General features: G+C 33.6%; 2 protein-coding genes across 2 annotated transcripts in view; one reads left to right on the top strand and one right to left on the bottom strand.

Annotated features, from left to right (window-relative positions):
• Cpap1-e (cuticular protein analogous to peritrophins 1-E) overlaps positions 1 to 24,718 on the top strand; it is a 290,785-nt gene that overhangs the window by 79,866 nt on the left and 186,201 nt on the right. The gene's annotated exons all lie outside the window — the stretch shown is intronic.
• Positions 13,917 to 24,718, bottom strand: part of LOC143201774 (protein amalgam) — a 183,093-nt gene continuing 172,291 nt past the window's right edge. Inside the window, exons 5-6 of the mRNA XM_076413027.1 lie at positions 22,163 to 22,331; positions 13,917 to 14,142 (exon numbers count right to left, since the gene is read on the bottom strand). Coding sequence (XP_076269142.1) covers positions 14,042 to 14,142; positions 22,163 to 22,331 — 270 coding nt within the window. The 3' untranslated portion in view covers positions 13,917 to 14,041. The remainder of the gene's footprint in view (positions 14,143 to 22,162; positions 22,332 to 24,718) is intronic.

Below are 24,718 nucleotides of genomic sequence, written 5' to 3'. Positions count from 1 at the left end.
GTGTTAGATATTTACTCAATGAATTACACAATTAGTTTATTTAATATTACAATAGGTGGTTCCTTAGAACACATAAAGCTGCAGCCCGTATGAGCCAAGATAGGAATAAAGAAACAATGATTGAAAATCAGCATCTGAATGGCTTTTGCACTGAACGACTTCCGATTTTCCGTCACATCAGCAGCATATCTGATTATTTTAGATAAACAATATATGAAAATTTTCATATCTGATTATTTTAGATAAACAATATATGAAAATTTTGTACGTAACTTTGAACTAGTTTTCCCCCCTTCCCCCAACGGATCCTGATTTGGTTCCAATGGGACCACCTCGGAAGTGCACTCTTTCGAATAAGAAAAAAAAATTTTGAACATCGGCCCACGATTGACGAAGAAATTACGATAGAACGGACAAAATAACAAACATAGAACCTCCTCCTCTTTCGAAATCGATTATTGCAATTTAGATTTTTAATATTTTAGACAAATTTAGATTTTTAATATTTTAGACAAAGCATATAACAATGGAAAAACAATGAATAAAGTTTCCAGCTTGTACTAATGCAACTAAAGCTGATGATAATAGGAAAATAGTTTGCTGGATATCTAATTAATACTGTATGAATGAATCTCTTGTATCTTCTCTTTTTGTGGTAACATGTATATGCTAGGCCGGTCAAATTGCTACAAGATGTTCCATCAAATTCCAGTTCCATTAAATTAAAAACTTTTCGAAAGAGTTCGGCGACAATCTATGAAAGAAAATATGAGGGATAATAACAGATGAAAAGGGAAATTTATCGTGTTCTGTCTAGTTCGAGAAAGAAATAAATGTTAGATTTATGTCTAATAATGTCTCTGTTCGTTTCCCCTCGTTTATTTTCCCTACTATTATCGCGAAATTGATGACGTTGTATACGTGGTGCCTATGTCTGCAACTAATTTATCGCCGTCATTGAATTGATATTTGTTCACTATAGAGGTAGAAGTTTGCTCTATATCGGCATGTGTTATTATATATAATATACGAGACAAATATGACTCCATGTTTTTCTATGTCTTATCGTCTATTGTTGATTTTTCGGGTCAGAAGTTAGAGCCAAAGCCTTATAATTCGACTTGGAGAATAGTTTTTGCCTGTTTTTCCGTCTAAGTAGTTCGGATCTTTTTGTTTATACTCCCGGATCTTCCGACAACGTCTCCGCGACTTTGGGGATGTAAGAATAGCTTATCGATACTACTTCTTCGTAATGAAATTATCGATCCCGAGTCGACCTTCGACGGGAAACAGTTACGACACCGGGAATCGCGGTGGGCCTCTCGAAAACGTTAAATACCGACTCTCCTCTGTCGGCGATAAGTCGCCACCAATAACCGACAGGCTTTTAACGACCTGGTCGACGTCTATTTCAGACAGCCGGCGCTCCGGAAACGCCATCTACAGCGGCTCCGAATTTTTTAATGGCCCCATAAATAAGCGCGAAGCTGCTGTTAAATCATCGCGATACCTCAAGTGAGGTGGGGCGGCGAGGGGGAGGGGAAAGGGCGTTAGAGGGTCTCCGCTATGCGGCGGAAGTGGGAAACGGGAGGATATAAATGAACTTAGTGCGAGTTGAGTAGGAATTTGCGGGAAAACAGCCGTAGTGAAATGATTGTATCATATTTTACTCAGATACGGGTCCATGTTATAATTGTAGAACTCCGTATGTGTAGCTGCTATTATTTGGATTGCTTGAAGTTACGAGGGTAGGTTGAATCGTAATAGTTACTATTAAGTGGAGCAATAGGTTCACTAAAACTCAGCTCAAGATCTTCTGAAAACATGCTTATTCGCGAGCTGGTCGACATGCTGGAAGCTTAGCACCGCGTAACCGCTAACCTTCCCCCCCCTCTCCAAGCTGAAACGACCTCATCCGTCGCTACAGTCATAACTTTTACCCTCATACGCAGTATCCAGTCGTGTATTAACTCAAATTAGTAAAAATAAGTAGAATCGCCTGGTCATCAGGCCCAATAACGGCTGCCCGATCAGCCGGTGCCATATCCCCAAACTTAAAATGCAGTAGCAGTAGCGAACTAACAGGGGTCAACTGAGAGACGGTTTCTGTTTAGTGTATTGGTAAGCCCAGAGGCAGTCCCACATAACCCGGTCCAACTTGTCACTGCAGGGCAAGTCTCGGCGACCAGGTATGAGTCATGCATTCCACCGCCTGCTTTTAGTCCGGAACAAAAAAAAACTTTACATCTACAATTCTTAAGCGTCAAAAACCTGAGTTATTTTTTTTTCTGAGTTAACGCGTCTATACAACACATTTTTCATTATGCAATGATCAATTTCATGATATCCTGCAGGAACGGTGTGAACTCGCTTCAAAATTTGGGTTTTCCATGTACCACCATCCATGTCAGAGTTTTTTAGCGTACCATTTTATCCGTTGTTTCAGATCTAACGTCCTGGAATATCTAGAAGCATATTTAAAAGACAAAGACCATATTTCTTTATATTTCCATTTGGTCTGTTTTTCTCTGTCCTTTTACTTCCGAGTAATAATGATGAATTCATGATGCTCACTATTTGAGACAAAATCTGCCCTTGTGACATTCACCCTTTGTAGAAGAACATGTCTCTCAGTAAAATTGAGTAACCATGAACTTGCGCAAGCAGACAACGTTAAATATCTGGGAATGCATTTCGCTTATCATTTGACATGGAAAAAACATTTAGTGACAAAACGCAAATAGCTTGGGGTGAAACTAAATCAAATGTACTGGCTGATAAGGCGTTAATCTAAATTATCTTTAGTTTACAAGATTTTACTGTATAAGTCAATACTTAGGTCCATTTGGACCTATGCTATTGAACTGTGGGGTACTGCTAGGAAGTCTAACATAGATATCTTCCAGAGGTTCCAGAATAAAGTGTTGCGAGTTATCGTGGATGCCCCATATTACGTGTCTAACAAACCCGTAACGATTTTCTACGTGTCACGATGGTTATATTATATACTGAAATCATATAATAATACTTATTGCCCACGGGCAGATTGTTGACGTTTTAGGAGATTAATGGAAAAACAATGATGCTCACAGCATTCTAATCGTAATGCTTTTTTGTCCCTGAGATCAGCTACTTGAAAGCATGCAATGCTTCTCATGAGCACACTTTTCTAAACTATAATTATTTAGCAACAAAAGCCCATAGTTCTCTATGAAACATATTAAAATTAAAATATCTACAGTTTATCAATATTTCAATAGTTTAATATGGTTCTTCTCATCTTTTACGGAAATTTTTATGATAACTCAATATGTTTTCATTATATATATAGAGTTTCTATACAGGAATGAAAACTAATACATATATTTCTTTGGTTTAAACCTTTTTATAATATTAATTAATAAAATTATAAAGAAATGTCAAATATAAACAAAACAGGACTACATACTGAAAAATAGAAATGGCGATGGCAGCTTCTGCAGATAATGTATCGTAAATATCCTACCTGCGCATATGGCCGATATTGTATACAGACAAAGAAAACAGTTTGGCACATCATTTTATTTGCATTACAGGATAGGAGCTATTATTCCTGGAAACTTTTAGCTATACCTCATAAAATTTTATAAAAGCCGCGATTTTTCACAGGACATACGGTAAAAGTAACGGTTAAAATAAATCTGATATATCGCCGTTTTTTGTCCCATAAAGATCACTACCTGACATATTTTATGGGCGATTTATAGTTTTGGATTTGCGCAACGCTATTGTGAAGCCACGCTTCCTGGGATCCATATTAAACCGCGGTTAGGAATAGATAAAAAAAAGCTACCCGGTATTTTTGATGTTGATAGAAAATTATTGATAGTTTTTGATCTTAATATTTATTTAGAAATAAGAGGGTGTAATAAGACTTCTTAACGTAGAATGTTTTAAGTCACATATCTCTAGTAATATTTATATAATGAAGCCATATTATAGCGAGTTTGAAGGTTAAAAAACCACAGAAAATCATTAATTTGTGAATTATAGCATTTTGAGTGAAGCAACTTATGTTATTGTGAAAAAAATGGATAAAAAGGAATTTCGCGTGTTGATAAAACATTACTATTTGAAGGGAAAAAATACAATTGATGCAAAAACTTGGCTTGATGCCGACTTTACGGACACTGCCCCAGGAAAATCAGCCATCAAGGATTGGTATGCTAAGTTTAGACATGGTGAAATGAGCTCCGAAGACGGTGAACGCAGTGGACGCCCTGAAGGGGTTGTAACCGACGAAAACATTTAAAAAATCCACAAAATGATTTTGAATGACTGTAATTTGAAATTGATTGAAATAGCAGACACTCTAAAGATATTAACTGAACGTTTACATCATATCATTCACGAATATTTGTGTATGAGAAAGCTCTGTGTAAAGCAGGCGCCGCGCGAGCTCACTTTTGACCAAAAACAACGACGACTTGATGATTCGGAGCAGTTTTGGAAGATGATCAAGCGTAATAAACACGAGTTTTTGCGTCGATATGTGGCAGTTGATGAAACATAGCTCCCTGAGCTCCATTATTTCACTTCAAAGTCCAATCGACAGTCATCCGACTGGACTGCCACGATAAACCTGCTCCAAAGCGTGAGAAAGCGCAACAGTCGGCTGGTAAGGTTATGGCGTCTGTATTTTGGGATGCACATGGAATAATTTTCATTAACTACCTTGAAAAAAGAAGGACCATCAACAGCGACTATTACATAACGTTATTGGACCGTTTGAAGGACGAAATCGCTGAAAACCGGTCGCATTTGAAGAAAAGAAAATGCTCCATCACCAAGACATTGCACCGCGTACACAGTGTATCACCCTTGAAGGGAATTATGTTAAATAAAAAAATAATTTTGCCAAAAAAGTGTGTTTTATTATGGTAGGCCGGGCACTTTTCAATTGATCTTTTATGTACTTGCGGCCAAGCTAAGAATAGAGAACTTCCTAGAACTTGTACCGAATAAGGTAAGCGCATTTTTCTCTCGTATAAAATTGATACAGGATGTGTTTATGAAGGGGGTAGTGAATGCTCAAGGGTGAAAATTGGAGTATTGGATAGGTAGGGGATGCAATAAGCCAACTCCAGTTCACGGAAAGGAGATCAGCAATTATATGAGAGTTTCGGACTGATGGATGACTCCAAGTGGAGGTCAGATTTAAGGAATTGATGTCGCAGTATGTACAACCTAAAGCATATAGCAATATCTACGGCGACAATGCTACTAATGGACGTTAGATAATAGCTTCGTTAAGCTATAAGCGAACAAAGGACGGAATAGTTGCGAATTAGCTAGAATTCGGATTAATTAACGGGCCTCCGGGCGGAACGACTGCCGCTATATTTTTGGAAATATCCTTTCGAGATAAAGGAGGGGAGCGAGAGTGGCGGCGTTTGTTTTTGTGTCGAATATCGTGGCGAGACTATTGTGCAAACATTTTGTATTTAGGCGCAGAGATAAAGAGCAATAATTAATGTCATTTCGTTGGAGCACCGGCAACGAAAACCGCCCTCCGAAAATAATTAAGCTCCGTCCGAATATCTTTCGCCGTCCCCTCGTCCGGGGGGCGGCGGGGCGGGGGGTTTGCGAAGGAGGGAGCGTCGCCTCCACGCCGCGCGCTTATCGAATTAAATCATTCGTAGCCGTCCGCGCGTATTATTCGAAACTTTTTACCGTGTTTAATTGAATAAAAAACCCTTTTCCCGTGTCGCCGTCGCGTTTACTTTGAAGGCTTCGAATAATATGATCGTCGTCCCGAATTATCCGGAATAAAATACTCGTAATTCCCCTCAACCAGTCGCTTCGTTGTTTTATTCAATTTTCGGATGTTAATTACAATTTAAGTCCAACAAATGTGTACAGAGTCACTTTCAATGCGTACTGAGATAGCGGAAAAGGACCAGAAGTCAATGGAAGCTAAGTCTGGCGAATAAGCTTAATGTTGCAAAAAAAACACTTTTGTTCGTCTATGTTAGTCACATTTTCTGAACTCTGTGAGTAGATGAGTTACCTTAATGTAAAATGTCTTTCATTCACCAATTTTTGGCTCTATTCGATACAAAAGTTTTAATGGTAATGTAATTTTGGAGACAATAGAGGAATAAAATTCCTTCTACTCCCAGAAGACTATCGATAACACTCTAATGACCAGTCATTTTAACAAATATGAGTATATTTTTATTTTCAAAAAATATAAACTAGACCAAGAATAGTACAAAGGAACATATTAACAAGCATAGTGAGTCAAACACAACTGGTCAAAAAAACGGGGAGGGAATTATGAGAAAAATGGTCGAATTTCCATTTTTTTTTCTCTAATTTAAGGAATATAACTCTGAAATATATGTATTTTGGGAAGAAAGAAGTAATAGTCCATATTAAATTGATTTAATTCATAACTTTTAAGATATACTATGTAGACAAAATTTAATAATTAATTTTTCATTGTAAATCATTTAATATTTCATTGTATAACTTAGAAATCAGTTGTTTTTGTATAAATTATTTTAATATTCTTCATAAACGCTGTAATTTTGATTAACTTGGAATAACTTGAACGGATATGACAGCAAAAATGGCAAAAACGCTAGTTTTAATGACTATTTATGGAAAAAGTGGAAAAAAAAAGTAATCCCTCAAATAACGATGAAACGCTCAAAATATATATATTTGGGACTGAAAGTAACGAAAATCCAAGTTAAATTGCTCTAGAATTAATAGTTTTTAAGATATATCACATTAACAGAAATTCACTAATTTTTAGAAAATATACTTTTCATTGTATAATGTAAAACCTAAACGTTGGATACAATTTATTATACTATCATTTGATTCAGCATAAAATTCTTTATAATCTGTATAGTTTTCATTAATCTTGAATTATTTGAACGGAAATGACAGCGAAAACCTTGAAAATTGCAAAAAATCGCATATTTTAATGACTGGAAAAAGTACCAGAAAATGTTGTCTCTCAAATAAAGTTGAAAGACTCAAAATATATGTATTTTGGACTGAAAGAAACCAAAATCCAAATTAAATTGCTCTAGAATTAATAGTTTTTAAGATATATCACATTAACAGAAATTCACTAATTTTTAGAAAATATACTTTTCATTGTATAACTTAAAATCTAAACGTTGGATACAATTTATTATACTATCATTCGATTCAGCATAAAATTCTTTATAATCTCTATAGTTTTCATTAATATTGAATTATTTGAACGGAAATGACAGCGAAAACCTTGAAAATTGCAAAAAATCGCATATTTTAATGACTATATATATGGAAAAAGTACCAGAAAATGTTGTTTCTCAAATAAAGTTGAAAGACTCAAAATATATGTATTTTGGACTGAAAGAAACAAAAATCCAAGTTAAATTGCTCTAGAATTAATAATTTTTAAGATATATCACATTAACAGAAATTCACTAATTTTTAGAAAATATACTTTTCATTGTATAACTTAAAATCTAAACGTTGGATACAATTTATTATACTATCATTCGATTCAGCATAAAATTCTTTATAATCTGTATAGTTTTCATTAATCTTGAATTATTTGAACGGAAATGACAGCGAAAACCTTGAAAATTGCAAAAAATCGCATATTTTAATGACTATATATATGGAAAAAGTACCAGAAAATTTTGTCTCTCAAATAAAGTTGAAAGACTCAAAATATATGTATTTTCGACTGAAAGAAACAAAAATCCAAGTTAAATTGCTCTAGAATTAATAGTTTTTAAGATATATCACATTAACACAAATTCACTAATTTTTAGAAAATATACTTTTCATTGTATAACTTAAAATCTAAACATTGGATACAATTTATTACACTATCATTCGATTCAGCATAAAATTCTTTATAATCTGTATAGTTTTCATTAATTTTGAATTATTTGAACGGAAATGACAGCGAAAACCTTGAAAATTGCAAAAAATCGCATATTTTAATGACTATATATATGGAAAAAGTACCAGAAAATTTTGTCTCTCAAATAAAGTTGAAAGACTCAAAATATATGTATTTTGGACTGAAAGAAACCAAAATCCAAATTAAATTGCTCTAGAATTAATAGTTTTTAAGATAATCACATTAACAGAAATTCACTAATTTTTAGAAAATATACTTTTCATTGTATAACTTAAAATCTAAACTTTGGATACAATTTATTATACTATCATTCGATTCAGCATAAAATTCTTTATAATCTCTATAGTTTTCATTAATATTGAATTATTTGAACGGAAATGACAGCGAAAACCTTGAAAATTGCAAAAACTCCCATATTTTAATGACTATATATATGGAAAAAGTACCAGAAAATTGTATCTCTCAAATAAAGTTGAAAGACTCAAAATATATGTATTTTGGACTGAAAGAAACAAAAATCCAAGTTAAATTGCTTTAGTATTAATAATTTTTAAGATATATCACATTAACAGAAATTCACTAATTTTTAGAAAATATACTTTTCATTGTATAACTTAAAATCTAAACATTGGATACAATTTATTACACTATCATTCGATTCAGCATAAAATTCTTTATAATCTGTATAGTTTTCATTAATTTTGAATTATTTGAACGGAAATGACAGCGAAAACCTTGAAAATTGCAAAAAATCGCATATTTTAATGACTATATATATGGAAAAAGTACCAGAAAATTTTGTCTCTCAAATAAAGTTGAAAGACTCAAAATATATATATTTTGGACTGAAAGAAACAGAAATCCAAGTTAAATTGCTCTAGAATTAATAGTTTTTAGGATATATCACATTAACAGAAACTCATTAAATTTTCTAAAGTACACTATTCGTTGTATAACTGAAGATGTAAAGATTGGATACAAATTATTATACCATTAGTAGATTCGGCGTTATTTTTTTTGTAATATCTGCAATTTTCATTAACATGCAGTTATTTAAACGGAAATGACAGCAAAAAAACTTGAAAATACCAAAAAAAATAGTCGAAAACACTCTTTTTATATGTAAAAAAATGCCAATTTTTTTATCTCTCGAATAAAAATTAAACATATTTTGAAAATTCATTTTACAAAATAACATTGTAAATTATACCGCAGTTTTTTTCTATCAATTTTCTTTATATTCTATTGTAGCACAAGTTCAACGTTAGTTTTCTATATCAATTATATTTCACAGATATATTTGTTCCTAATTTTTATATATATACTTATAGTTTTAGATGACCTAAATAAAAATAAATTAAAAGAATGTTCACCAAGACTGAAACAGTTACCCTCCCGACTATCCCTCCGAAAGCTATATAACGAAAAAAAAAGCGAAAATATAATCTGCAATAAACCGTAATACTTCGTGCGAAAAACATCGGTGCCAGATAGAGGGAAAATAAACGCGACAAGAGATAAAAGATCGGCAATAAATGTCGCTGCGTCGAGAAAGGTGCTAGATTCGGTCACCCCAAAATGAAAAACGACATTATTTGCTGGACACGCACAATTATAACCAACTACCCCACCGCCCTAGTGGACAAACAACGGGCAGTCTGATTTTTAGATTAAAATCCACACACACACGCACACAAACAGAGAGAAAAATAAACGATTTTTACCCCTCGGTGGCCAATCGGTAGATGCGAAATCGTTTCCATGTATCGATATTTCGATGTTATCAATGGAAAAACTAAGTATTTCACATCCGAAATCGTTTATTTAACATATCTGGTTTACTGACGCCAGGAGAGGAATAATCGTTTCCCTTTTTTCTGTTGTTTCGCCATTTATCAAATGTGTCAACAAAATATGCTAACGAGACAATGAGTTTCAGTTTTTACTGTGTGATAACTTCCTTACCGGGGTCGGTGTTGGGCAATCAACGTTGAATAACTTGTTAAATTTCATTTAGATAACAGGTTACAATAAAACAGGTTTCCTTTGCACTAATATTTTCCAAGTATATTATAGCACGAATATTTATAACACAATATTCTATAATGTTTTTTTGGAATTTTTGAGACCTTGGCAAGAAAATTGTATCCAGCTTGGTAGCGCAGTGGTAAAGGCAACAGGACGGTCCTGCTACTGTTGCAATGGCCGCGGGTTCGAATCCTGCTGGGGCATGGTCGTAAATTTATGTTTGTGATTGTCGTGGGCAAGAGTATAAAATCCAACAAGGAAGATGATCACAGTAACCAAGCTGGGTAAGACCGGACGTCTTCTAGGATGATTTCTAAGTTGGTCACTCGCCAATCTGCTAAGAAAATTGTAATGTTTTTTCTTTGTATAGTTTAGCGGTCTAATTTATTAGATCATTTAACAGTTTTTGTAATATAATATTTAATAATGGTAATTTTAATATTTGTGACATGGGAAAATAATTATAACTTGTTCGTGTAGCTAGACCAACATAAGAAAGGCGCCCAGCAAAAAGACACGTGTCTAGCAAAAGTATGTCTTATACACCTACTTATTTTTACAACAACAAACAATCTTTTATTTTGCATTAGAGACTTTTTTAACGAGCATTGGTCCCAGCAGGATTTATTTCTATTACCTTATGGTTAAAATGCTAAACTCTTAGCCCACACGGTAATTCTTTAGACCATCAGAATTTGTTAATAAAATGGATGATATTTTTTAGATTATTAGGTTGTAAAATAACACAACATAAATACATTTTTAAATAATTTATTTTACATATTTGATATATTAACAGAGAAAAAATATTTATTACAACAAAACAATACTTGTTTCCCATATTATTCGTTTTATTGTACCACAGTTCGCCAAATTTTAAAAAATATATACACAAACAGAACAAGTTTCACTCACGCCGTCTTACCCGAAATTTCCTTGTTGCTGTTTTTCGAGCAATACGTCGTTTTTGTGTTTACGTCACTTGATCTCATTCTATTAAAATAAAAGTCAAAACATTTCTCAACAAATATTGGACGAATCTCGTCTCCTTCCTCTGCTTCTTCTTAATACAATTTGCGTCAAGAACAATGATCGTTGCCCATCAGATTTAAAGAACAAAAAAAGTCGTAACATTTCTCTTTTTAAATAGATGTATATATATAATTTTGAGCTAACATTATGTCTAGACAGTGAGGTATACACTGAGACAAGTTTAAGATAAATACTTCGCGATAAAAAACAGTTCCTTAATCTGACAATCAAAACAAAACGGTTTTATACACTTTTCATCTAATAAAAATTGATTAAGAACAACTCTTAGGTACTAGAAATTGTGTCCATTTTCTTACGTACATTGTAATATTTTATACAGGTCTTAATGTTCTAAGTTTAATAGTTAATCCACTCCATGTTAGGTCTTATTCGTATTTACATTAAATATTTTTCCTTACATTATTAACACAATAGATATTTTGTTTTAAAAAACATTTACAGTTAGAATTTTATAATAATACTATGTACAAGTCAGAATAGGTTTTGAAAAACGCTGTTATTTACACTGTGTGATGATATTTACAAGATGCTCTATTGAAAATGAATTAATAATATGTTAGTGAGACTGGTTTTGGTAAGCTGTAAGTGTCTATTCATTGATAAATGGAGATTAGAAGAACTGTTTAAGTCAATCCTCTCCTATCCTCATTAATACGCTCCACACAGGCTCTGGGTGCCAGATGTTTAATTATCTCTTGAGTTTTTAATTGTAGATCTGACTTCTGACCGAATTATAAGTTAAACAATCGATTATTGTTCATCTATATGAAAAATAAGAGATGTTTTAGAGCAAACTGACGGCATACACATATTATAAGCAATGATCTGGTTATATTTCAAAAATAAATATGATGAGGTTAAAGTATAAAGCTCCTCTGGCTAATATTTAACTGTCTTTGTGCCTATTAACTTTTAAAAATGTAATGTTTCACTGTTTTTGTTCGAAATAATCGAAAAAATCGTATATTCATTAAAAAATGCATCATTTGAATGTTTATAACTATAATGATCTCAAGGAAGGTATGAAGTTTCAATGTTAAGCTCCGATAAGGTCCAAAGACCTTTTGACTGTTCTTATCTAAGATTTTTCAATATAAATTAACTTAATTACCCTTGACTAAATTATTCATGAATATATTAATATAGTAAATCTGCAGCTACGTCAAGAAAATATGTGAGCAAACTGGCAACATTGTACCAATCGGATCCATTATAAAATTGTACTATAGTGTTTGTTAGGTTAAGTTACGTATCTGTCAATTCTTCTTTAATTCTATTGGGCTTAAGCACTCAATCTGTATTAATTGAAAAGTCTCTAGGTTAATTTCTTTACACCATTGTTGAAATTCAATTTAATTTTGCCTAAATATGAATCAACGAAGAAAGGATATCTTACAGTTCCTAATCGGTTATACAAGAATCAATCACGAAAAGGAAAAGTCGAAAGCCAGCCGGAAAAATTCATAAATAAGCCCTCTCGTCAACTTATTACATTCCACGGGAATAAAAATCTGCTCCCCGTAACTCCTCCGTCCTCACCTCCTCAGCAACCAACCCCTACCGACCCATTCCACAACACAATGCCGAATCTCCGTTTCGTTCATAGAGAATTAATTTTGATTTCTATTAAATTTTTTCCGCTCGGTTCGGATTTTTTTTTCTCGTGGATTAATTGTTATGACGTTTCCCGTTTTATTAATGGGATAAAAATATGGCGCGGCCATTTCATTTCGCTTACAATAACGATGATTTCTTTTAAATTGTTATTTTCGATTTCGTACTGTTCGCGAAACTCGATTATCCGGGGCACAGCGCGTTGTACCGCTCTCATTTCGGTAATTACGATGTTTTCAGAGCGTTTTGTTCGTGTTGTGCGTCGGCCATTTTGTTTTTATTTCACTGACAGATCAATCCACACCCAAATACGGAAGAATGATTTTATATGTTCAATTTTTGGAGAATTTGTACATTGTCATGTTTGTTTTTAAACATTTTTGACAGTAAAAAGTATATTATAGGTTAGGATCTTCAATTCTTCTTATCTTCCTGTCAATTCTTCTTTTAACTTTATTTGGCTCTAATTCAACCAATATCAAACTGTTTAATTTTTCATTGCGTACTGGTTAATACTTGATTATCTATGGTACTACAGTGTTGTACCACTATATTCATATTTTTAGTGGAATTTTTTAACTCTCTTTTTTTATTAATTCTTGATCAATATTTTGTTCGTATTATTTTTATTTAACACAATATAGGAGCTGGCCTTTTATATTTCTTAATTTTAAGATTACTGCATTACCACATTTTATACTTTGTTTAAATAAATAGGGTAGTTTCTATACTAGCGACTCTTCTTTTATCTTTGTTTGGATTTAGTTCTTAAAAAGAATTGTCTTATTCATGTTCCTCTGAAACTGTTCCTCGGTCACTGTAGGAATATGTCCATATTGAGAGAATAGACCCAACATTATATCACAAAAATCGTTTTATTTATTGGTTAAGCAACTTCTTCTTTTACTTTAATAGGCATTTATAAGTAATAATTTTTAGAAATCTCCCATTAAGTTTTATTTGAACGAACGTACTTGAACTTTGGCGAAAGGTATAAATAAAATCCTTCATTACATTTTCCACGTTACAATAGCCGTTGTTAAGAGCTTCTGATATTCGATAAGTTTTCAATGGTCCTATCTATTTTTGTTGCGTTGTATGGGCCATAGAAATTTCCGAAAGGAAAGAGCATAATCGCCAAGATGTTGAATTAGTTCACGATCGACCAAAGTATATATAATAGAAATTGTATGGCCTATAAAGGTTCTATTGGAGCGAACTCAATAAAGTTAAATGCTATATAGGAACGGAATTACATCAAATTACATTGCAGCATTGTTACGATTGGTTTCAGATTGTCGGTCTGTGTTTCCCATTTCCAATCGCTTGTAACTGGTTTTTTTTTCTTCATTTTTTAGTGGTGTTTTTTATGTGTATTCATGACGAAATATATACAGGTAGTTTTTGAATGCTCGTTTAGAAAAATGGTCACGGCGCAACTAGAGTCACTAAAATACTAAGCAGTATCACTGCGTAGGGGTATCGCAGTCTCAGCTGGCCACCATGTTGCATTGCAGCAGGATGTTCACCTAAAATAGATAGACAGTATTAGTAATAGTTCACAGTTAATCTATATTATATTATACAGATGTTAATTTGTATCTTGGTATATTTTGGACTCCATATTTCGTAAATTATTCAAAGAACGGATAATAACTGAATAAAATATTACTTGATTTTGGTTATGTTATATAAATGTCAATTCTTCGTTTAATTTTACCTGGCTTATATACGCAAGACCAAGTTTTAATAAAAATCATATTATTTTATTAAATAATTTTATATATAAGAGTCTAAAATATGCGTTTTTAAGTGAATTTAATTTAAATTACACAAATAGCAATACTTTTTTCATTCTATCTGGATTAAATAATATTTGTTAATAAAAATGACATAATGTAATAAGTAACCATGCGAAATATTTGTAATCCTAGACTTTAGTGTCCCCTTAGAAAACTCTTTTTAGGTTAGGTTATATTAACATCAGTTCCTCTTTTAATAAACTGTATCACTAATACAACCGGATTTATATCTTCCAACCAACAATTTACTAGATTTAGTTAACACCATGTCCGCCAATTCTTCATTTAATTTTATTTGGTTTAAGCACACAGTATTATTTTCGACAAAAATGACATGATTTAATAAGAAACAGTGTTCCTAAAATACCAAAATTTGTACCTCAAGACCATCTAAATCAAATTTATGTAGGTTAGGGCTCAACCTAAATTCTTCTTTTGATTATGTTTGGATCATATACACATTACTAATGTATCTATAGTCCAAAATATCAATTTGGTCAACCCAATTTAGGTTAAGTTATAAAAATATCAATTCTTCTTTTACTTATATTTAGACTATATATCCACGAGTAATGATTAATAGGAAATATACAATTTTATGGAAGAGTATCAAATATAGTTCAAAATATCCATTCAGTCAATTTAATTTAGGTTGGGTTATGAAAATATCGATTCTTCTTTTAGTTATATCTGGACTATATATCCATCACTAAAGTTTAATAGGAAATACATGATTTTAAGGGAAAAGTGTATCAAAAATTGTTCTAAATATCCTTTCCCTGAACTGTTCTGAAGTGAATTTAGGTGAAGTTATAAAGACGTCAATTTTTCTTTTAATTTTAAGTGGCCCAAAGACACCGGACTAATTTTTAATAAAAATAAACATTACAAAAAGTAAACCATGATGTGCTACGCAATTAGGAATGAGTTAGGGGGGTACTGGAGACTATTCAGAACAAATCGCGAGCGGACAATGTCGGAAAGTGAGTTCGGAACGGCCCGACAATTTATCGGCGAAGAACTAAAATTGAAATTCATTCTTGTCCGTGACCGGAATCGGCCGGAACGACGGCAAAGGGGGAGCGGGGCCCCTGCGGTCTAGTGGAAATAAAAAGGGCCCATAAATTTAACGGTTTTTTTCGTTCGCGCTCGTGTCTTATTTGTATGATTGCCCGGGTATTCGTGTCACGGCCGGAAAAATGACCCGGAAGCGGTCTCGGTCTTCCTCGTTCTCCTTTTTTTGTGTCTGCGGTGGTAGTTGAGATAATTCCAATTATGATTTGGTAAATCCGCACTCTTCGGCTTGAAAGGGGCAATGAACGTCGACGGATTTTACGAAAAACATATGGGAAACAGACGCAGAGAGGTCCTTATTTTTTATGTAGTCCATTACCAGTGTGCGCGAAGCTTTTTTTACAAATGTTTCCTGATAAATGAACTAAAATTGTGAGTTCAAGAGTGAATTTGTCTTAATATATTCAATATAGTAGAGAAAAATTCCACCATCTGATTGAAATTGTGCGATGTTTATGATGAAGAATATTTAAGTGTTATTTATGTTGTCATATTTATGTCACTGTTTCAAGATTCCTACGTTGAAGTCGAACATTGTCGCCCTGGCTGGGACGTGGGAAAGCGCAACAGTCGACTGGCAAGTTTATGGCGCATGTATATTGGGATGCGCATGGAATAATTTTCATTGGCTACCTTGAAAAAGGAAGGACCATCAACAGCGACTATTACATAGCGTTATTGGACCTTCAAGGGACGAAATCGCCGAGAAACAGCCGCATTTGAAGAAAAAGGAAGTGCTGCTTCACCAAGACAATGCACCGTGTCAAAAATCCATGAATGCCTTCGAATTGCTTCCTCATCCACCGTATTCTTCAGATTTGGCCCCCAACGACTATTTCCTGTTCTCAGATCTCAAAAGAATACTCGCTGGGAAGAAATTTTCGTCGAATGAAGAAGTGATCGCCGAAACTGAAGCTATTTTGAAGCAAAGGACAAATCGTACTACAAAAATGGTATCGAAAAGTTGGATAGTCGCTATAATCAGTGTATCAATCACCCTTGAAAGGAATTATATTGAATAAAAAAAATAATTTGGCCAAAAAAATGTGCCTTACTACGGTAGGCCGGGGACTTTTCAATGGACCTGTTAAATGTTGACCATAGATTAGTTTTTGAAGTATTTATATTGGACTGTATATCACAGAAAGCTGGGGTTTCAATTGAATAAATAGCAAATTCAGGAATTTTTTTGAAAAAAGACCTTGATCGATCCGTGAAAAAGCCTCACAAACTATGAAAGGTAGTTCCTTGTGTTTGATGGGATTGAAAAGGATCATAAGCTAGTTATTCTTTGGAAATGTAAAAATACAGTAGACCTTACCCTCTAGAGAGATTCAGAAAAGTTTTGTGGAAGCAAGTTTTTCGTCTAAAAATGTCTCATCAATCTTACAGTGGCCGAATTAATGTTTTATCGTAATTGAAATATAAAAACGTAACTTATTTATCTTTGATTAATGTAATAAAGTTACTTCGAAAATGATATATCTTTTGAGAGTATCCATTTTTTGGTATCTCCATAAGACGTGAAGTGTTGCACACACAGGCCATGGTTAAACTTAGCAAGGCCTGGAGAATAAGACAGATGAAGAGCACACACAACTAAAGTATTCAAACTCGCAAACACAACTATTCTATTGTCTCAACTACATTTCGATATTTTTTATAAAAAAAAACACCGATATTTCGATCAATATGTCTTCGTGTAAACTTTTTTTCGACATACAGACGCAAACTCCTCCTGTCCTCGAACACTCGGACGATCTCCAGAGGCAGCGATAAAATACCTAGTCTTGTTTTATCGACATTAAAAAATATCGATTTTGAAAAACAATTTCGGAACGTTACAGTACGCGTAACTGAAATAAAAACAAGCGAAACACTAGACGCGGTGCGATAAAACAATAAAAGCGGACGTCCACGTATTCGGGCCGTATAGTTAAGTGGATAAAAATAAGGGCAGATAGTGGCGACGAAACGTCATGAAGACTACATAAATCTAACCCGGAGGCAAGTTTGCTAAACTACTTCTCGATAGAGTCCCTCCGTATTCCCTGGCCGGCCATATTTCTATTTTATCTAGTCGGCACAACAAGAGGGGAACTGTGTCAACAGTGTACACCCATCTCCCCGCTCTTTCTTTTCTGAGATAAAACCGGTCCCAGGACTGCCACAACAACAGGAAAAGAACAACGGAAAGTAACAACAGAAGGACAAATATCAAAACGTTAGTACGACGAGTAAAATGAATCCGTTTTAACGAGACAAGATACATTTGTTTTTTATATTAATACTGTTCACTTGTTTCTTTACTTGTTGTATTTGACGCACACTTCTTTTTTTTTTCTCTTCATAATTCCTGGGGTCCTTGAACCTTATTCAAAATCTTCTAATTATTAATTCATTAGGCTCTATTTTTGTTCAGCTGTTTTCAAATTTAAATATATAATAATACTATGATTACAATAAATGTCTCATTCCTAAATACTAGAAAAAAAAACCCCATTGTTACTTAGATCATAATAATATTATCGTAATAACATCTAGATCAATAACAAAACAAAAAGGAGGCATCTGGTTAGATATTTCATAAATACATGGCCAAAACCAATTAATTAAAAAATAAATAATATCGACGTCCACTCTATTTATGAAAATTGTCTCCATCAAACTTTCTCTGGCATCATTACCGTATTTTTTGTGAAAAACGATTTTCATTATAGGACGAGGATTATTTTGCAGATCTCTTGCTCTTAATTTTTTTAGTCAGTGCTTTCAATTTAGTATTTTTAATTATTATAACTATTTATAACATTTTGATCTAGATTTCTGTTTAAAAAAACTTATAAAAAATTCTGGAATATATAAACAGTTTTTCTGTATAAACGTTAGTATTATAATGGCAATATCTTTATTAAAAATATACTATGGCTATTTTGAAATTATTTTCCTCTTAGAGCAGATATTTTTCTATAGAAATTCTTTCATTTTTAATTATGTCATGGATTAGTTTTTTCTATGATTAGGTATATGTTTAATTTTTAGTTAGTATTTATGTGTTATTGTACATCTCTTCGTTTTTAGGGTTTTTTTTAAGTTCTATTGTATTGTCTATATTTATTATAGTATGTTATTTAAAAATTGCAATTAACATATTAAAATACGTTCAAACATTTGTAGGATATTATTCCATTTCATAGAAAAATTCTATTTCATTTTACAGATCCACAGAAAATTGAAATATGAAAGTAATTCTAGATCATTTAAAATAAAATTATAAATTGTATGTTGATTGTATTTTAGTATATGAGTATTACTGTTTTCTGACTATCGACTGTTTTCTGACTATCGACTGTTTTCAGTCGATAGTTCCCAACGGTATTAAGAACTTAAAGTCTTAACGTCTTTCAGTGGCCTGTGATTTATCGTTTTCGTCTTTTTTGTTCTATTTTTTTTTTGTAATTGGAGATCATTGTTTTATTTTTACAACGGCAAATCATATCGGTCCTTATTTGTTGATGTTCATGATGCCTAAATATATGAATAGATTAAAATAATTTAATTAAACGATATAGATGCTAAAATAATGTGTGAAAAAGATTTTTTTGAAGTCCATTTTATGCAAATGTTTAGTATAAGAAAATGCAGGGGGTATTGTAAAATTAATTGCTCTTGTTTTCTCTCTTTTTTCGGCTTTCCCTATCGCCCGACCGCCTATTTCCTTCGTAAGTGCCCTTTATTTCGTATTTTGTCTCTCTTTTGTTCTTGTTTGTGATTGAAAATTATCTTATTTTGTGTTTTACAAATATATAAATCATTGCGAGGACAGTTTTGTCGAAAAACTGACTTCTACATCATCGAATTGCGATAAATATTCATTCGAGAGCGAATAAAACATGAAGCGCCAAGAGACCTCCGACGGGCAGGACCAAAAACCGGAAACCGATTACAATTTTTAATCCAAGAACAACGAGGGCGTCCCGGCCGGAAATTCCTCTCTCACACGCTCGATAATAATTTATCCTCATTACGAATAAAATATGAAACGAAATTGTTTTTATTCCGACCTTCTCGCCCCCGCCTCTCGGATACTCGACGGAAATACAAATAAGACACAGCGACGGCGACATATTTATGGATCTCGTTTTTCTATCCATAATGCTGTGACTGGCTGTAACTCGGCGGCTTTTTTCTTCTCTCCTTCGGTCTCGGTCGTCATTCCAGTCACGGGCGAAGATGAATTTCAATATGAGTTCGGGCGGTAATAAATGCGCGTTCGCTCCGAGTTACAACAAGGAGTCACGGCCCTGTTTCTTCCTGTTATATAAATATCAGGAATTATTATTTATATTTATCAAAGTCATCTATCCTATGAAGCTTCATTAAGAACATCTTCATCGAGCAATTTTGTGAAGTTGTGGAGAGCCTCTGGGGTCTCCGAGCGAAAAATTTTGTGAAAACTCTGTGAACAGATGTCTTTTTTGTTTGGTCGAGATAATTAATCCATATGTTATTACAAGTGATTTTCATAAGCTTCGCGGACTTAGTCTGGCCAAAGTCCGGACTATACGTTTGTTGCACCAACATTTCTCAAACGGTATCACTCTGATTTTTTATCAGGCGTCTGTTTTTATTAATCAGTTCTGGCTGTTTGGCGTAATTGTCTGCTACAGACGCATTAATGATTAACAATATGAAGACGATATAATCATTTGGCTAGATTAAAATTATGGCTCATTATGGATAACACCATTTGATAAAAGAGCAATGATCAATAAGGGCTTTGTGACTGATTTGATGAATTCTATGGTAATTTAACATGGATATTCGTTTCTTTCACATCAATATATATATATATATATATATATATATATATATATATATATATATATATATATATATATATATATATATATATTGAGAGTTTTCATGAAAAATTGCGATTTTTTGTCATTTTCAATTTATTTACTGTAATTTCTATTCAAATAATTGCAGGTTAATGAAAATGACGGGTATTGTAAAGAATTTTACGCCGAATCGAATGGTAGTATTCTAATTTTTATTCAACCCTCAGTTTTTAACTTACATAAAAAATATGTATTTTTGAAAATAGAGTGAATTTTTGTTAAAGCCACATACTTTAGAAACTATAAATTCTATGGTAATTTAACATGGATTTTCGTTTCTTTCACACTAAAATACATATATTATGAGAGTTTTAACGTTATTCGAGAGATTAAAAACATTGAAAGTGTATTTAAAAAAAAATTAATGATTTTCTATTTACACGCCGTTTTTTTTTCACCCCGGTATACATATACTTTGAGGGTTTTATTATTATTCGAGTGGTAAAAAAAATTGATACATTTTCCATAGCACTCAGTCATGAAGCTATACTTTATATTTATATTTTTTGCCATTTTCAAGTTCGCTTTCATTGAAATATTCGAAAATTAATGAAAATCATACACTCATAAAGAATCTCCACTGGTCATTTATTGATTCCTATACAACCGTCAGTTTTTTTGCGTATGCGACGATGCGTATTTTCAAAAACTAAGTGAATTTTTGTTAGCAATGATATCAATTTGCTCTGGGAGACAACTTTCCTCGCGTGTTTGAAATTTCAGGCCTGCCGCTAACTCTTAAAAATTATCTACGTGTTCCGTTTATAAAAATATTTCATGAATAATAGGATATATTATATTATGTAAACCAATAGATTTATGGAGAGTGCTGGAGTGAGAACAATCCTCAAAAAGTTTACAGAGTAGTATTTTTTTCTCTATTAGTTTTATACTGTATTGTGTGATTTACATTATGAATAATGGATGATCACTTATCTGACTGGACATTGTATTGCTTTCCAAACAAATGTCATATTAAGACGATTTTTTTATAATTATGAAATAATTAGCTTCAAACCTAATAGTTATTAAGTTAATTTTAGGAGGTTAGTAAGCAGCTACTTCTGCAGCTATATAAAACTGATTTTTCAAGCAGCCAGGTAATTTTGAAGATCCAGGCTCAGAGAAAGTGGTGAACTTAGAACATCTTGTAAGGAGAAGGTTAGATCTGAAGACAAAGTACGTTATTTGCCATATTGTTTTGTAAACAACATGAAAAACTCGAATTTTATACCTGAATATTTTATTACGCTACCGTTATTTTAATATAAAACTACATGAGACAAAAAAACACATTTGTCCAGTCCGTGGACCAATAAATCTAAAGAAAACAATATCGCAGAACCTTACTAAATCCCCTGGAGACGTATATCATCTATTTTTTATCGCAGTTTTATGACACCTACTCATCTGCTTATTTATTTCGACGTCAATTATTTCGAATCGCCTCCTTTTTCGTCACCGCAGGACGACACAAATCCCCATCCCTTCCTTTTACCTCACTCGAGTCCCGCCGTCAATAAAACGAAATCGAAGAACAAGATCGATGCGCGCCAATTACACTAAATCTTCAGCGGAGAACCGATCGGATGATACACGGTCCCCGTCGCAAATAAAACAAAAGACACCGAAGTGGGGGCGAAAAAACGCCGACGACAACGAAAACAATAAATAAATTCGACCCCCCGGAAGAGATCTCCGGAGGGGGGCACGTCGATGATTTAGTGTGCGCGGTGGAGGGTAGGGTGGCGGGGGTACGTTTTTCTTACCGCTGAGCACGTGTACGGTAACGGTTTTGGGGTTGGCGTTCGAGGGATGACAGGTGTAGCGACCGCTGTCCTTTTCCGTGGCCTTCTGGATCAGCAGGTAGGACACGGTGATGTCGCCCTTCTCCGTTATGACGGACACGCCGCCCCTGGGGGAGTCGTAATTGATTTCCTGGAACAGAAACAGACGTAAATAGGATTGACGGTATAGTTTTTCAGCGTTCTCGTTCGTTATAACGCGCACAGTCGTTTTATGAATGTATATCTATCATATACAGTAAGTAATAACCATGTTCTGCTAAATTCACGGTGTATATATATATATATATATATATATACATATACATATACATATACATTCTCTTCAATAAATAATATTAAATAATATAAACAAAAGCTATTAACTGTGGTATTGAAAACATAGAAGAAGATAAAAGTAACAGAACAAAACTGTGTATTTAAATAACGAACTAAGGGAATCGATATATTCAATTATGTATTTCCTTAATATTTGTTTTCTTTTCATTGTACTAATGTGCTCTGAGTGTGCCTTATATGTCTGGATTCTTGTTCTGTAATTTTATGTTTTTCTTCTAGTAGTATTTATTTTGCATACTCCAAACATTGTAGTATCCATTCCTTACGTATTCTTATCAAAAAGTATTAGATAACTAACTAAATTTTACATTATTTGATACAGTGATACTTGTTTTGAAGTTGTCACATTAAAATTTATTACAATTTAACATTAGTCAGGTTTTTGAATAAATTTTGTATCAGTATACTAACAAATAGCTAACCCGTCTGCGATATTTCAAAGAAATAATTCTGTATTGACCAGATTCGCCAGTTCTCTGAATTACAGATTATTGAATATAGAATGTTACTAGGATACTAAGAGAATGTTATAGCATAATACTGAATATATTACTTCCTATTCAATCTGATACTCTGATTAGAGAAAAATATTGCAGTTCCTACCATAAACTTTTAAAAATCTTACAACGGCTCCAAATAACTTAATATAAACCTAAATTCAACAACCCTCCATGGATTCTTCCATCATCCAAAATCAATTTTTCCTTAGCAAGTCGTCAAAAAGACCGATACGACAACAAACATAACAGAGAGTTCTTCATCAGCATCTGTAAATAGAAATACAGCCAGGAGATAATTATGTATACAGATGGATCGAGGAAAAGAGGACTTAATCGGTGCAATTTATACTTGCATATTTGGAGAAATCTACACCATTCATAGAACCTTAGCGTTTGTACTAGATAACGCGAACAAGATGAATCCCATTGAATTTATCTGTTCTCGCCAACTCTTTCGGAACATCCATGTTAGAGAAACTGAATATAGCATCCGAACAACATAAGTCCATCCCTTTTTAGAGCCTCCTTTTTCCACGGCAATTGAGGGCAATTAGCGTACGGATTACCTTGCAGAAAAGTGGCCTCTCACGAGCAACCTCTCTCTTTGTAGAGGAAAGATCTAGACTCTTTCCCCTACCTCTACCTTTAAAAAGCTGGACCAACTTAACTAATACTGATAGAGGAAAACAAACTAAAAATATATATACAAACTAGATACCTGTCGTCAAAAGCAGACTAGCCTCACTTAGGTTAGGACAGAAGCCAGCCAGAATTACTGTCAAACACATTCTTGATACTATAATGATGATATTATAGAGATAGACTGAGCTCTGGAGGATCCTGTCGTCAAGCAATATAGTCAATTTGATAACATACTTAATAGCAATAAATCCGTACATAATATCTAATATTGGGATAATATATATCGTAATATATATCTAGTTCAGAATAAATGCTCACGAGCAGTTTCGGCCAATCAATACGTACGCTGGGGTCCTTTTACTGTCGCACCAGGTTTACCAGCCATTTCTTCATGCAATTCAGCACCAACAAACCCGCAATGGCTTCTTCAACTATGGTATTACTTAATGAAAAATAGATTCTCATGAATCCAAGATATAAATGTCCGTTATTCGTCTGAAAGTCGTCTCTGGTAATAGATGCTAATTGCACCGCCAGCATTGGCCTATACAAAGAAGACGAACGGCTCGCCTCTCCACCGGAGCATCTGTCTCTTATCGGCGCCCATTACTCGGCCGAGTCAACGGCAATCCGCTGGAAGAACGGCGACGCGTCGCGCGAAAGAACGGCGATTGATGGGCGACGGATGGGACCGATTTAACGGTGTAAAACGACGATCGGATCCCGGTTTAATGAAGATGTCGCCCTAATCGAACCGGATCCATATCTCCCCCGTAACGCCGCGTGATCGGATTGGCGTCTGTTCGGGAATCTAATTTGATTAAATCGTTCTGTGGTCGGTTAGATTTTAATGCTAAAAACTTAGGGGCTAGAGAAATGGGAGTCGGCTTCGGAACATTCGTCATTGTGCCAAATCGTTCTTGAAGGGTGATATTTGTATTTCCTATTAGATGGAGAAAAATCTCAGTGGAGTCTGGTTAGGCACAATCAGAGCTTGAGAGAGTCGCAATATTATCGCATCAACCTTACCTTATAGTTA

This window comes from Rhynchophorus ferrugineus, unplaced genomic scaffold (genome assembly GCF_030347505.1).
Source record: "Rhynchophorus ferrugineus isolate W39M unplaced genomic scaffold, kcgeb_rfMv2 rfM8, whole genome shotgun sequence".
NCBI lineage: Eukaryota > Metazoa > Arthropoda > Insecta > Coleoptera > Curculionidae > Rhynchophorus > Rhynchophorus ferrugineus.
This window is presented reverse-complemented; position numbering and strand designations above follow the sequence as displayed.